Source organism: Gekko japonicus, unplaced genomic scaffold (genome assembly GCF_001447785.1).
Source record: "Gekko japonicus isolate JY-2015 unplaced genomic scaffold, Gekko_japonicus_V1.1 scaffold3282, whole genome shotgun sequence".
NCBI lineage: Eukaryota > Metazoa > Chordata > Lepidosauria > Squamata > Gekkonidae > Gekko > Gekko japonicus.
This window is the reverse complement of record NW_015168755.1, coordinates 119,640-132,627: the sequence shown is the minus strand read 5'-3', so window position 1 is coordinate 132,627 and position 12,988 is coordinate 119,640. Positions and strand designations below refer to the sequence as shown.

Sequence of the window (12,988 nt, the reverse complement as noted above, 5' to 3'; positions counted from 1 at the left end):
AGCCTGGGCAGGACAGGGGCCTCATTGGGGTACAACGCCACAGAGCCCACCCTCCGAAGCATCCATTTTCTCCAGGGGAACTGATCTCTGTAGTTTGAAGACGAGCTGTAATTGGGGGGGGGGGTGTCCCACGGCGAGGTCGCCATCCCTGATCCCACCACTGGCCTAATAATTATAACATGGACGTCACCCAGCCCTAAGGACCCCGATCCCCACAAAAGAGGTGAGGAAACACGCGCGCCAGCAACAGCGCATGCGCCACCTTCCATCACAACACCGCCTTATGAGAGACGGAACTAACGTTTCGTGGTCTTCATTGACGCGTCAGCATGTACGTCAATGAAGAAGCGTCGGAACAGGGGCTAATGCGCACGCGCAGTGTGTTTGTCGCCGGGCGCGGGGTGCGTTACAGGCCCTTGTCTTCTCAGCACGTTTGAGCGAGGGACGCTGTTGAGGAGAGGCGGGATTCGAGTGGTCCGGTGGCGTAGTCGAAACTCAAGGGTCGGCTTAGCAGGATGTCGGGGGCTACGGGCGGCGCGACGGGCTCGGCCCGGAAACGGCTGTTGAAGGAGGAGGACATGACCAAGGTGGAGTTCGAGACGAGCGAAGAGGTGGACGTCACCCCCACCTTCGACACTATGGGCCTGCGCGAGGACCTGCTGCGCGGCATCTACGCCTACGGTACGCGCGGGTATGGGGAGGGCCCTGGGCGAAGTAGTGTTATATGAGCTGCGAATGTTTAGGGCAGTGATGGCGAACCTTTTAGAGACCGAGTGCCCAAACTGCGACCCAAAACCCACTTATTTATCACAAAGTGACAACACGGCAATTTAACCTGAATACTGAGGCAAAATCAACATTCGAACCAGGAACCCACCACCATCAGCAGCGTGAAGCAAGGCAGCCTATTCTTTTAGGGTTGCCGATCTCCAGGTGACAGATCAGTTCACCTGGAGAAAATGGCTGCTTTGAACAGTAGACTGTATGGCATTATACCCCACTGAAATCCCTCGCCTCCCAAACCCGACCATCCTCAGGCTCCACCCCAAAATCTCCAGGTATTTGTTATCCCAGAGCTGGCAACACTATATTCTCCCCACACTAAGTGCTCTCTTGAATGGGTGAGAACCAGAGCAGAGGGGTTGTGGACTGAAGGGGAATATTCCTGGCAGAGATTTCTAAAATCAAACATTACCCCCTGTCTGGGTTGCCAACTCCAGGTTGCAAAGTACCTGCAGATTTGGGGAGAGGGGATCCTGTGTAGTGCAGAAACGCTCAGTAGGGTATAAAAAAACCTCCCAAAAAACACCATTTCCTCCAGGAAAACTGACCTGTCACCTGGAGGCAGGATGTAATTCAGGAGATCACCTGGCCCCACCTAGAGGTTAGCAGCTCTACCACACACACTTCCCCCCTCCTCTTACCACGGTTTCCCAGCACTAACATTCTATGAGTCACAAGGAAGAACAGGGCTCCCTACAACCCGGACAAGAACACCCTTGCCCCTTCCACGGCACATCCCAGGAAGCCACCCTGTTAAAGGGCCAGCAGCGGTACGTTTCCCACTACGCCAGGCTGCTGGCGCAGACATAACCACCCCAGCGCCTCGCCTTCCCGGTCTTCTCCCTTACATGAACCCGGTGCTGCTGGTCACCAGGATCCGCTTCCCGAAGCCCGGCAGCAGCGCCTCAGCATCTAAGGGGCCACCAGACATTGTCCACAAGACGGCGGTGCCTTCCCCTCCCGCGTATCACTTCTAAGGCAGCTGCCATTGCCTACTTCTGCCCTCAGCCCAGCCTGCCTGCTTGCCAGTCACTTCCACCCACCTCCGAAGCAAGTGCTGGGGTGACAGCTCGCGTGCCCACAGAGAGGGCTCTGAGTGCTGCCTCTGGCACCCGTGCCATAGGTTCGCCACCACTGGTTTAGGGTCATCATCTGATTATCTAGCCAAGGTACTTCCTGTATAGTAACTACTTATTAATCAACGACATGTTTCATTTTTAAGGTTTTGGTTTGTTACGGTATTTATAACAAATTTGTATTAATGTTCCAGGTTTTGAGAAGCCTTCAGCTATCCAGCAAAGAGCAATCAAACAGATCATCAAAGGGAGAGATGTGATTGCGCAGTAAGTGAAAATGTACTTTGAGATAAATTGGAGGAATTTACTTTTGAATATTAAGTATAATCTGTGTAAGTGCACACTGACACCCAGGAGGCAGAATGAAGCACACTATCCATATGTGATCTTGCAGTTAAGCTTAAATTATTTTTGAACACGGTTTGGAAATGTTAGTATAGTTATTTGCTATACACTTGTCAATAAATAAAAATAGGATACATTGTCAGTTTGATTGTTTAAAGTGTAATGGTATTTAGTCAGAAAATCTTATTCCTGTCAATATGGGCACATGAAGCTGCCTTATGTCTAATCACGTGGGTTTTATGGAAAACTTTGAATTTTGAAAAATGTTTGAAAAATTACTGGTGCTCTAAATAGAACATGATCTAAGTTAGAATATTTATTTTGACACATTTAGTAATTTTAAAGTATTCTATGTTTTTTCCTGATCAAATATTTAATTTCCAGCATGTATTAGAGTGTAAAATTAAACATGGTTTCAGCATTATATTCAAATTTTTATGAGGAAACTGTTGGAATAGTACGTGAAAAACTAAACTTAATGTAGTGTGTACTTACAGAAAAAATACAGCTCCACCAAAAACCATTGACAAACTAATTTTAGTAGACCCCAAAGAAGCAGTGTGTCACATCTCTGTTTATGCCAAATCAAACCATTAATCTGTCTTGTTTGTTGTTATCTTCGCTGATTGATAACAGTTCTCCAGGATCTTTTGGCAGAGAAGGGGCTTTCTCAGCATCTGCTGCCTGAGATACTTTATTTGGAGACACTGGGGGTTGAACCTGGAACTTTCTGCATGCAGCCTCTGTCCCTGGTTAGATGACATCTATTAATGTGTTCAGCTGTTTATTCAGGTACAGTTCTTAAAATACTATGTTTTCTTTCTAGATCACAGTCTGGAACAGGCAAGACAGCAACATTTTCCATCTCTGTTCTACAGTGTCTGGACATCCAGGTAACTTTTGAATATAAATACCTGATCTTTTCTTCATGTAAAGGTAAAAGTTTCCCTTGCTTGAAAGCTAGTCAAATCTGATTCTAGGGAGCGGTGCTCATCTCCGTTTCAAAGCCGAAGAGCCAGCGCTGTCCGAAGACGTTTCCGTGGTCATGTGCCTGGCATGACTAAACACCAAGGCGCACGGAACACTGTTACCTTTATGAACCTTCAAATACTTGATTTCATTCCACATATTTGAAGACTAAGCTGTTCTTAACCCTGGAACACTTTAGGTCTAGAATACATATTGAGGGAATGATGCATGTTCTGTTCACTGTACCTCATTATTTTAATCAGGTTCGTGAAACCCAAGCGTTGATTTTGGCACCTACTAGGGAATTGGCCGTACAGATTCAGAAGGTAAGTGTATGTTCTGTGTCTTCTAAACTTTTCTGTTAAAATGCTTTCCAAAAAGTGAAATGACACTATTTGTTAAATGATTTGCCCTCTTGCCGTTTTCCTAATTATGTAAATATATCTTAACAAAATTAGAAATATGTTGTTGAAGGCTTTCACGGCTGGAGTTCATTAGTTGCTGTAGATTTTCCGTGTTGTGTGGCCGTGATCTTGGCATTGTAGAACCTGCTGTTTCTCCAGTAGCTGTGACTGGCATCCTCAGAGGTATAACACAGAAAGATGGAGTACTCTCTCTGTCAAGGTGAGAAGAAAAATGGTAGGTAGGTAATTTATATCTACTCCAGAAGGTGGGGTAGATAATGACTCAGCCCTACCCCACCTCCTGGAGTAGATATAAATTACCTGCCTACCATTTTTCTTCTCACCTTGACACAGAAAGTACTCCATCTTTCTGTGTTATACCTCTGAGGATGCCAGTCTTAGCTACAGGCGAAACGTCAGGTTCTACAAGACCACGGCCACACAACACGGAAAATCTACAGCAACTAATAAAAATTAGAAATGCTGATGCTTCTGTACTTCTAGAATTGTTGATGCCTCATTCTACCTGATACCATGCTAGATTCTCTTTCATGGAAGACAAATCTTATCAGGAGTGGAAGAATGCTGGATTTGTTGTAGCACCTAGAAATCCTTTGTAGAAGTGGAATGGTATGGCACTTTGGGTCCCTGTGATAGTTTTGCAAGAAAGCAGCAGCTCAGTCAAATCAAGCTGCTGTCTGGCTCCCAAGCTGCAGCACTAGATTGAGGCTTTTCTGTTCTGTGGATGCCATAAGGCTACTGCAGATCTGTTATACAGTCCTCCCAACAAACTGGTTTGTGTGTAAGCATATTTAGGACAGTGCCAATGGTCTTCCCTGACTTCAACTCTGACAGTTCATTGCCTGCCTATATACCACAATCCAGTACATAATTAGTTCCCTTCATAGAGCATAGCCTCTTTTAGTTGCTGTTGTGTTAAAAGTACAGAGGCAGCTACGTCAGAAGGACAGAAGGAAGAAGGATATATTTGCACATAGTGGTGTCTGTCTCCTCTCTCACATACCTTCAGGCATGTTGGGGGTTGGCAGAGTTTAGTTAAGGATCTTGGTTTGATTATATTTCATGTTATATAGAAGCTTCTGATTTGTGCACTTGTTCTTGCAGGGGCTTCTTGCTCTTGGTGACTACATGAATGTCCAGTGTCATGCTTGTATTGGGGGAACCAATGTTGGTGAGGACATCCGAAAACTGGATTATGGACAGCATGTGGTTGCTGGCACACCAGGGCGTGTATTTGGTAAGAAAACTGTTATGCAAAATAAACTAATGCATATAAACTAATAATTAGTTTAGAATTTTATCTGCTTCATATTTAAGATAGAAGAAGAAGAGTTTGGATGTATACCCCGCCCTTCACTACCCAAAGGTGTCTCAGAGCAGCTTGCAAACTCCTTTCCCTTCCCCTCCCCACAACAGACACCCTGTGAGGTAGGTGGGGCTGAGAGAGCTCTGACAGAAACTGCTGTTTTTCAAGAACAGCTCTTATCAGAGCTACGGCTTGCCCAAGGTCATCCAGCCAGGTGCAAGTGGAGGAGTGGGGAATCAAACCCGGTTCTCCCAGATTAGAGATTAGAGTTAACCACTACACCAAACATTTTATTCCTCAGTTTCGTTGCTAGACTGGGAACCACAGCCATGGTCCTTTTACTTCCACCATCTCTTCTTTTATTCTGCATTTGTTGGTAGTTTAAAATCACATGTTGAAGGACCTTTTCTTTTGCTTCAGGCCAGGGATGACCACAGCTGATGGCATAGAAGCCACACAAGTTCCTGCATCTCATATCCCATCTGAGAGAGATGCCAGCCAGCTAGGAAGAAAGGCTAACAATTTCATTGCGTTCTGCCTTTCCAGCACTGATCTTGGCTTTCCTTCTAGCTAGTCCCCCATCAGCTATTTGTACTTCTCAGTACACTGTGTGATAAGATGCTGCAGAAACCTCTCTGTTGTCCTCATATTTTCCTTGGGGCTCTATTTCTGACTGAGTGAACACTTTTCATTTAGGGTGCTCAGCAGATCAGAGATGACTCCTTGTATGGAGTCTTGAAGTGTATAACTTATTGCTACTCATCAGATAGATACCCCCATACAAAAGAGAGGATGCCTGAGTGGTCTCTGTTAATATCAAGGAGTCCTCTGAGGTGTTTAATCACCTTGCTTCAGAGGGAGGGAAATCCACATTTTGTAAAATAATTATTATTCTGAGTACATTTACCCGGAAAAGTGAAGAAATTGTGAAGCTCTTTTTCCTTTTCAGCTATCTTGTTGAAAAAATATAGGAATTAATGTTACGTTTGTCTTTTGCGAGAGGTTTCTGACACGAAGACTCATCAGCAGTAGTCTTTTACCCAGGACTCTACATTTCTGTACTTGTACCATAAGACAGATATGATGTTGAACAGGCTCTTGGGAAGTAAATATTAAAGTCAAGCGGCTGTCATTTTTGTGTCTGAGAAATCAGTCCTTCACCCAACCCACCCCCATTTCTAGTGTGGTCCCATTTTGAGACATAACTCTCCTTGTTCCTCTGGACCATCATCCTGGAAATCAAGAAGAGACTCTCAGCCATTCTTCTACATTACTGTTTCTTGACAAAAGCTAAAAATCTTTCAGATATGATTCGTCGGAGAAGTCTAAGGACTCGTGCTATCAAAATGTTAGTTCTGGATGAAGCTGATGAGATGCTGAATAAAGGTAAGAAATGTCTTTATCTGCAAAGCTGACCATACTGTACTGCCAGTTAAGACTTTATTTATAATAGGAAGCTTCTGAAATATATGGTTTAGTTACTGAAGCAGTATATGTCAGTTCTGCATTTAAACACCTGCCCAGGGCAGGTGGACAATTCCTTTTGCTTCAATAACTTGTCCAGTTCTCTGTTCAAGTCATGTTGTGAACTGTAGATATATGTAGGCATGTATGTCAGCTTCTTTTATAGTTTGGATTTACGGAAATTTGTTTTCCTAAAGTGAATATTGTGGGCACACAGATATCTGTGCTCCTGCACAAATACCTGGAAACGTTGAATGAGGACTGATTTACAAGAAATCTTGTGTTACTCTTAAGAAATTGTAAATAGACTGTATGATGAATGCAGTACGGCAGTCAAAATGACTTTTTAGTTACAAGAACTAGGCAGCACAGTTCCCTCTAAGCTGTGCTTAGAGGCAGCTCAAGGGTTGAGAGCTGCTCAGAAGATTTTTTTTTCTCCATTGGAAACATTGGAGGATGGGGGCATCTCCTTTTGGGGCCCATAGAATTGGACCCCCTAGTCCAATCTTTTTGAAACTTGGGAGGGTTTTTTTTTTGAGGAGAGGCACCAGCTGCAAATTTGGTGCCTCTGCTGCAAAAAACAGCCCCCCCCCGAGCCCCAGATACTCCCAGATCGATTCTCCATTATAGTCTATAGGGCCAATTGACTATAATAGTCCCCATTGTCTACAGTGGAGCTGGGGAAAAGATTTTTTTTGCACACCCCTGTTATGCTTTTCAGTGTGATTTGTAGGCTGCCTTGAGTCACAGGGAAAAGTGGGATATAAATATTTGAATAAATAAGTGGTTTGGGCAGGTTGATTGTTTTTTCTTATAATGTTTATATTATTCTTAAAATATAATTTAAAATAATCTATTCTGAGATTTTTACAAGGTTATGGAAGTAATGTTCTTAAAAACTAATTTGTGTGATAGTCGAATGTATACTCACAACTTTAATGCTACTAGGGTTTTTTTGCTCACAAGGTAGAATTTTTGCTCACAACACTGGAGCTTAGATGAAACATTGCTGGGCAGGGTCACAAATACATATTCAGTGGGGAAGCTGGAAGTGTTTCAAGAAGCTAAGCGTTGTCTTCAACTGAAGCTCCACGCTGAACGTTTTTTTAAAAATGAGTTTATTTTCATTTTCATATTAAAAACATACATCCATATTACATACTTCATCAAATTCACTTATGGAGTCTTATTCATCTACATTAATCCATTTATACAGATGCTTCCATCTTTCCATAAATACTTTTTCATCCTTTCCTTGAAGGATTAAACTTAGCTTATCCATCTCTGCTATCTCTAGTAACCTATCAACTAGGTTATCCAGTTTCGGTATATATTCTTGCTTCCAAAATTTGGCTAACAAAATCCTTGCAGACGTCAATATATAAATTATCAAATATTTATAATTCCATCCATAACTCTCTGGTAACATGTTTAACAGTACTACTTCAGGGGATAACACTATTTTAATCCTAGATATTTCTTGAATTGTTTTCTGCACCATCCTCCAAAAACCCTGTATTTTTGTACATCGCCACCACATATGATAAAATGTACCTATGTTGTTTCCACATTTCCAGCAGTTCCTAGAAAGTGTTGGGTTACATTTAGCTATCTTATCTGGTGACCAGTACCACCTATGATAAATTTTATAAATATTTTCTTTGTAGTTGACACTTCTCATAAACGTTATCGACTTCCATGTTTTTCCCCAACTTTCAGCATCTATCTTATGCCCTATATCTTTTCCCCATACCACCATTACAAACGCTGAACGTTTTTAATGGATTTGGGTGGATAGTCTCTTTAGAATGGTGAGAAGAGATAATCACAGGTGATAGTCAGTGCCTTCTTTTAGCTTTCTACACTCACATTCTGAAGCGGGAAAACCTGCAGCTTCTAAAACTAGTACAGTTTTCTCTAAGGTATACTATGTCCACACGTGTTGCCAGGTGTAAGAACAGACTGGGCAGGCCAACTTCATGTCCAAATGACTCAGACTGTCATGAAGCATTGTTAAACTTTCAGTACAAATTCTTGCTTTAAAAATGGATGACGCAAACTTGGAACAGTTTTTGCAGCGAGTTCTTTGTAGTGACAGATGTCTTTCTGTGATTCAAATCAGCAAGGTACAAGATTCTTAGTTCCTTTCCTCAGAGGCTCATCCTATGGTTCCTTTGTCTTGGCTAGGTTTTAAAGAACAGATCTATGATGTGTACAGATACCTTCCCCCAGCAACACAGGTGGTTCTGATCAGTGCCACTTTGCCACATGAGATCTTGGAGATGACCAACAAATTCATGACTGACCCCATCCGCATCCTGGTGAAACGGTTAGTGATTTCTAGAGTTTCAACTGCAGGACTATCTCTGTCTGTTGTTATGGCTTACCTGAGTTAAAACAGAGCACTTCTTAATTCTTGTTTTATTTGCTTCCTTTTTCCTATTAATATGTTTTTCCTCAGTAATATTGCCCTCGCATTATGAAGTAGATCAGTATTTTTATCCCCATTTTGCAGATAGGGACAGAGAATACTGGCTTTCCAAAGACGAGTAAATGAGTTCAAGGTGGGATTTGATCCAGCAATTTCATGATTCACTGTTCATGATCTTCTTTGAATTGACATTAGAACTTTCAAACTGAACACTGTTTGGTTTGGTTTAAATGGTCAACTGTGTTGGTTGTTTAAATGTTAGATCTGAATAGACAGTTTTGGAGAAAACATCTGCAATAATAAATAGCCACAAAAGCAATATCTTACAAATAACAGAAAAGTCTGCTTCAAAATGTGATCCCCCCCCCCTTTCCTTTTTCAGTGATGAGTTGACTCTTGAAGGAATCAAACAGTTTTTTGTGGCTGTGGAAAGAGAGGAATGGAAATTTGATACCTTGTGCGACCTATACGACACTCTCACTATCACACAGGCAGTCATCTTCTGTAATACCAAAAGGAAGGTATGTCAACAAGTTGCTGTATGTAGTCCTGTAAAGCTGTGAGTAATTTCTGGAGATAACAAGGATAGCATTAGACAACCAGGCTCATTAGAAAAGAACATTAACTTTTCTGCATTGCTTCAGTTGCTGTGCAAAACTAAGCCTGGCTTCTTTTTGACTAAGGTTGACTGGCTAACTGAGAAGATGAGAGAAGCTAACTTCACTGTTTCATCAATGCATGGTGACATGCCCCAGAAGGAGAGGGAATCCATTATGAAAGAATTCAGATCAGGGGCAAGGTAAGTCACTGCTTTTTTTCTCTGATACTGCATATCTGGTTTGGGTCTCCTCATGAGCTGTAACAGAAAGTACTCATCAGGGCTTAGATCCTGTACCTTCCTTCCACTTGCACAGTACCATTCTTTGCTACAGAACAGCCTTTTTGTGGAGTGCATTCTTCTGGCAACAGGCACTTTCTGTTTGTGCGGGCTTCTAGTTTTGTGTCTGTGAAAAATGTCTCACACTAGAGGTACACACTCCTCAGTGGACAGTTGTCTGCATTGGAGCACAGTGCTGCACAAGCAGAAGGCAGGTCTCCTGGAGTCTTGTTCAAAACACACCACCATATTTCTGATGCACCATGCATCTTATTCTGGCATTATCTAGGAGGCGAAGAGGAGGTTGGAATGGTCTTGAGATCACACTAAGTCCCTAGAAATTTCTCGTGAGAAGGTCTGAGGGTGGTAACTCTTGTGCTTTTGAGGCAGTTGTCTTCAGGGCTTTGCAGTCTGGAGCTGTGTTTCCCTCCCGTTCATTAGGTCCATAATTTCATGAAACAAATTGTTGCTCTCTCAGAATCATGTCTATTGTGGGTTGTGCTATTTGGAATGGAAAGGTGAGAAACCATCACTGAAAAGCTCAGTTCACCCCTTGTTCAAGACCTATGTCTGCGATAAACTTATGCGGACAAAAATATGAGAGTGTGGTGTCTCATACCTGACCTGTCCAGTTTCTGTGTCATATAAAGGGAGGCCTTGCATAGCTGCTCAGCCTCTCACTCTTAACTCCAGGAGGTTTCAGTCTTAACTGAAATTCAGCATGTTTCCTTTTTTTCCTTTTTGCAGCCGAGTCCTTATTTCCACAGATGTTTGGGCCAGAGGCTTGGATGTACCTCAGGTGTCCTTAATTATTAACTATGATCTACCCAACAACAGAGAATTGTATATACACAGGTAAGTTTAAGAAAGTGGGTGGGAAAGGGAGATACTGAAAATATATATATATCTTTTGCTGAGATGCATTTTTTCGCCTGGGATGAAAAGAACGAAATCCATCCCGAACCTGAACACCTGGTGAGAAACATTTAAAAGTGCAGGGTTTTTTAAAAGCCATTGCTTAGGTCACACTTTGAGCATTTAAAATACAAAGTGTTTCAGGTTTTTAAAAGTACATAATGTGTCTTATCAGTAGCTGGTACTGCCACTGTTACAGAAGAGAGCGGAGAAATTCAGCCTTGTATGACCGGGTGCCTTCAGTGGTGATTTCTGCTGTCCTCACAGACCCTGTGTTGTTCTTTTGTCTCTCCAGGATTGGTAGATCAGGTCGCTATGGCCGGAAAGGTGTTGCCATCAACTTTGTAAAGAACGATGACATTCGTATTCTGCGAGACATTGAGCAGTACTATTCTACCCAGATTGATGAAATGCCCATGAATGGTAAGTATGTAATTATTTGCCCAGTAGTCACCTTAGTAGTCAACAGAAGACAGCTGGTAAAACTGATCACTGGGCAACTATATTTTCTAGATGGCAATGGTAGTTCACAGCCAGTTATTGGGATTGCAAGACTGATGAATCTGTCTAGTTATTATGCTTTTATCCCACCCTTCCTTCAAGCAGCTCATGGTGATAAATGTTATGCGGCTGCATAGCCTCTTGGACATGTCAGCTGGCTGGTGGGATCCTATTTATGATGGGTGGGGCTCTTTCAGATGGGACAGAATAATTTGTGAGGGGGTGGAATGGGGTAGAACTCACTACTGTGTCATCATCTGAGGCCTTCTGAACTGCACTTTACCCCAGGGCATTGCATTGACTTGATCCAGTTACAGCTCTGGGTCTTCTTGTGATGTTTAGAGTTCAAATTGTGCAAAGAGATGTCTCCTGCTACATAATAGGACATAGAACTATGCATAGTGCTTGGAAAGCCTGATAAGCTCCCATTAACTTCTGAAATTTCCCCAGTGCTTCATATTTCTGCAGCTCTGGGGATGGGTGTATTTTTTAAATGAAAGTTGAACTTTATCTAAAAGATCAATTTGTTCATTAATTTTTAACCCATTTCCTCAATGGACCTTGAGCTGGTATATGTCTTCTCTGTTTCTCCCACTGCCTTTATCCTCACAACAATCTTGTTAGGTAGGTTAAACCAAGAGCATATTGCTGGCTTAAGGTGGATGCACTGAGCTTTGTTTATTATTGGATTTATAATCTGCCCTCCCCAGAACGAGCTCAGGGCGGCTGACAAATGAGGCACGTATTAAAAGATCTAAAACAGAATAAAACAATCATTTATACAATAAAGTGCAGGTGCTCTAGTTGTCACAAAAGTCCTTAATAACAAGATGGGGTTCTGGTAAAGATGGTCCCAGAACAACAAAGTACGTTCCAGACAGCACTGACATCCATTCTTCGTCCCAGGGCCATCTCGCTCCCCAATGTTACCCACTCCAGTTGGTGGTGGTGGTGCGATGATGGTACAGTGGTGGTGGCGGCTCCTACTCAAAAGCCTGGCAGAAGAGTTCTGTCTTACAAGCCCTGTGGAACTGTGCAGGGTCCCGCAGGGCCCGGATCTCCTCTGGAAGCTCATTCCGCCAGGTAGGAGCTGCCACCGAAAAAGCCCTGGCCCTGGTTGCAACTAGTTTGGTATCTTTGGGGCTTGGGGTTACTGGGAGATGTTGAGTCCCCGACTGTAGTGCCCTTGGGGGAATATATGGGGAAAGGCGGTCCCTCAGGTACACCAGACCCTGGCCATATAGGGCTTTAAAGGTAAGAACCAGCACTTTGAAGTGAACCCGGTATGCTATTGGCAGCCAGTGCAGCGCTTTCAGCACAGCCCTGATATGGTCCCACCTAGAGAGACCAATCAACAGCTTGGCCACAGCATTCTGCACTAGTTGCAGCTTCCGGATTTGCGACAAAGGCAGCCCCATGTAGAGAGCATTACAGTAGTCTAGCCTCGAGGTGACTGTCGCATGGATCACTGTGGCCAGGTCATCGCGGTCAAGGAAGAGAACCAACTGTCGCGCCAGCCGAAGATGGTAAAAGGCCGACTTAGCAGTGGCTCCCACTTGGGCCTCCATCGTTAGGGAGGGGTCCAGGAGTACACCCAAACTCCTAACCTCCGATGCTAGCACCAAAGCCCCATTGAAGGTCAGGAGAGGGAGCCCCAACCCCGAACCGACCGGACTCAGGCCCAGGACCTCCGTCTTTGCTGGGTTTAGTTTCAGCTGACTCAGCCTGAGCCAACCAGCGACAGCTTGCAACGCCCAGTGAAGGTCGTCTGGGCCGGAGTTCGACTGGCCACCCAACATCAGATAGAGCTGGGTATCATCTGCATATTGGTGACACCCAAGCCCACAACTCCGGGCAATCTGGGCAAGGGGGCGCATGTAGATGTTAAACAACATC

The 12,988-nt window shown here is 43.6% G+C and overlaps 1 protein-coding gene across 1 annotated transcript in view; it reads left to right on the top strand.

Moving 5' to 3' along the window:
* Positions 1-380: 380 nt before the first annotated feature.
* Positions 381-12,988, top strand: part of EIF4A3 (eukaryotic translation initiation factor 4A3) — a 14,274-nt gene continuing 1,666 nt past the window's right edge. The window contains exons 1-11 of the mRNA XM_015415653.1: positions 381-681; positions 2,054-2,126; positions 3,031-3,097; positions 3,437-3,499; positions 4,703-4,835; positions 6,210-6,290; positions 8,556-8,697; positions 9,182-9,320; positions 9,483-9,598; positions 10,424-10,531; positions 10,887-11,014. Coding sequence (XP_015271139.1) covers positions 516-681; positions 2,054-2,126; positions 3,031-3,097; positions 3,437-3,499; positions 4,703-4,835; positions 6,210-6,290; positions 8,556-8,697; positions 9,182-9,320; positions 9,483-9,598; positions 10,424-10,531; positions 10,887-11,014 — 1,216 coding nt within the window. The 5' untranslated portion in view covers positions 381-515. The remainder of the gene's footprint in view (positions 682-2,053; positions 2,127-3,030; positions 3,098-3,436; positions 3,500-4,702; positions 4,836-6,209; positions 6,291-8,555; positions 8,698-9,181; positions 9,321-9,482; positions 9,599-10,423; positions 10,532-10,886; positions 11,015-12,988) is intronic.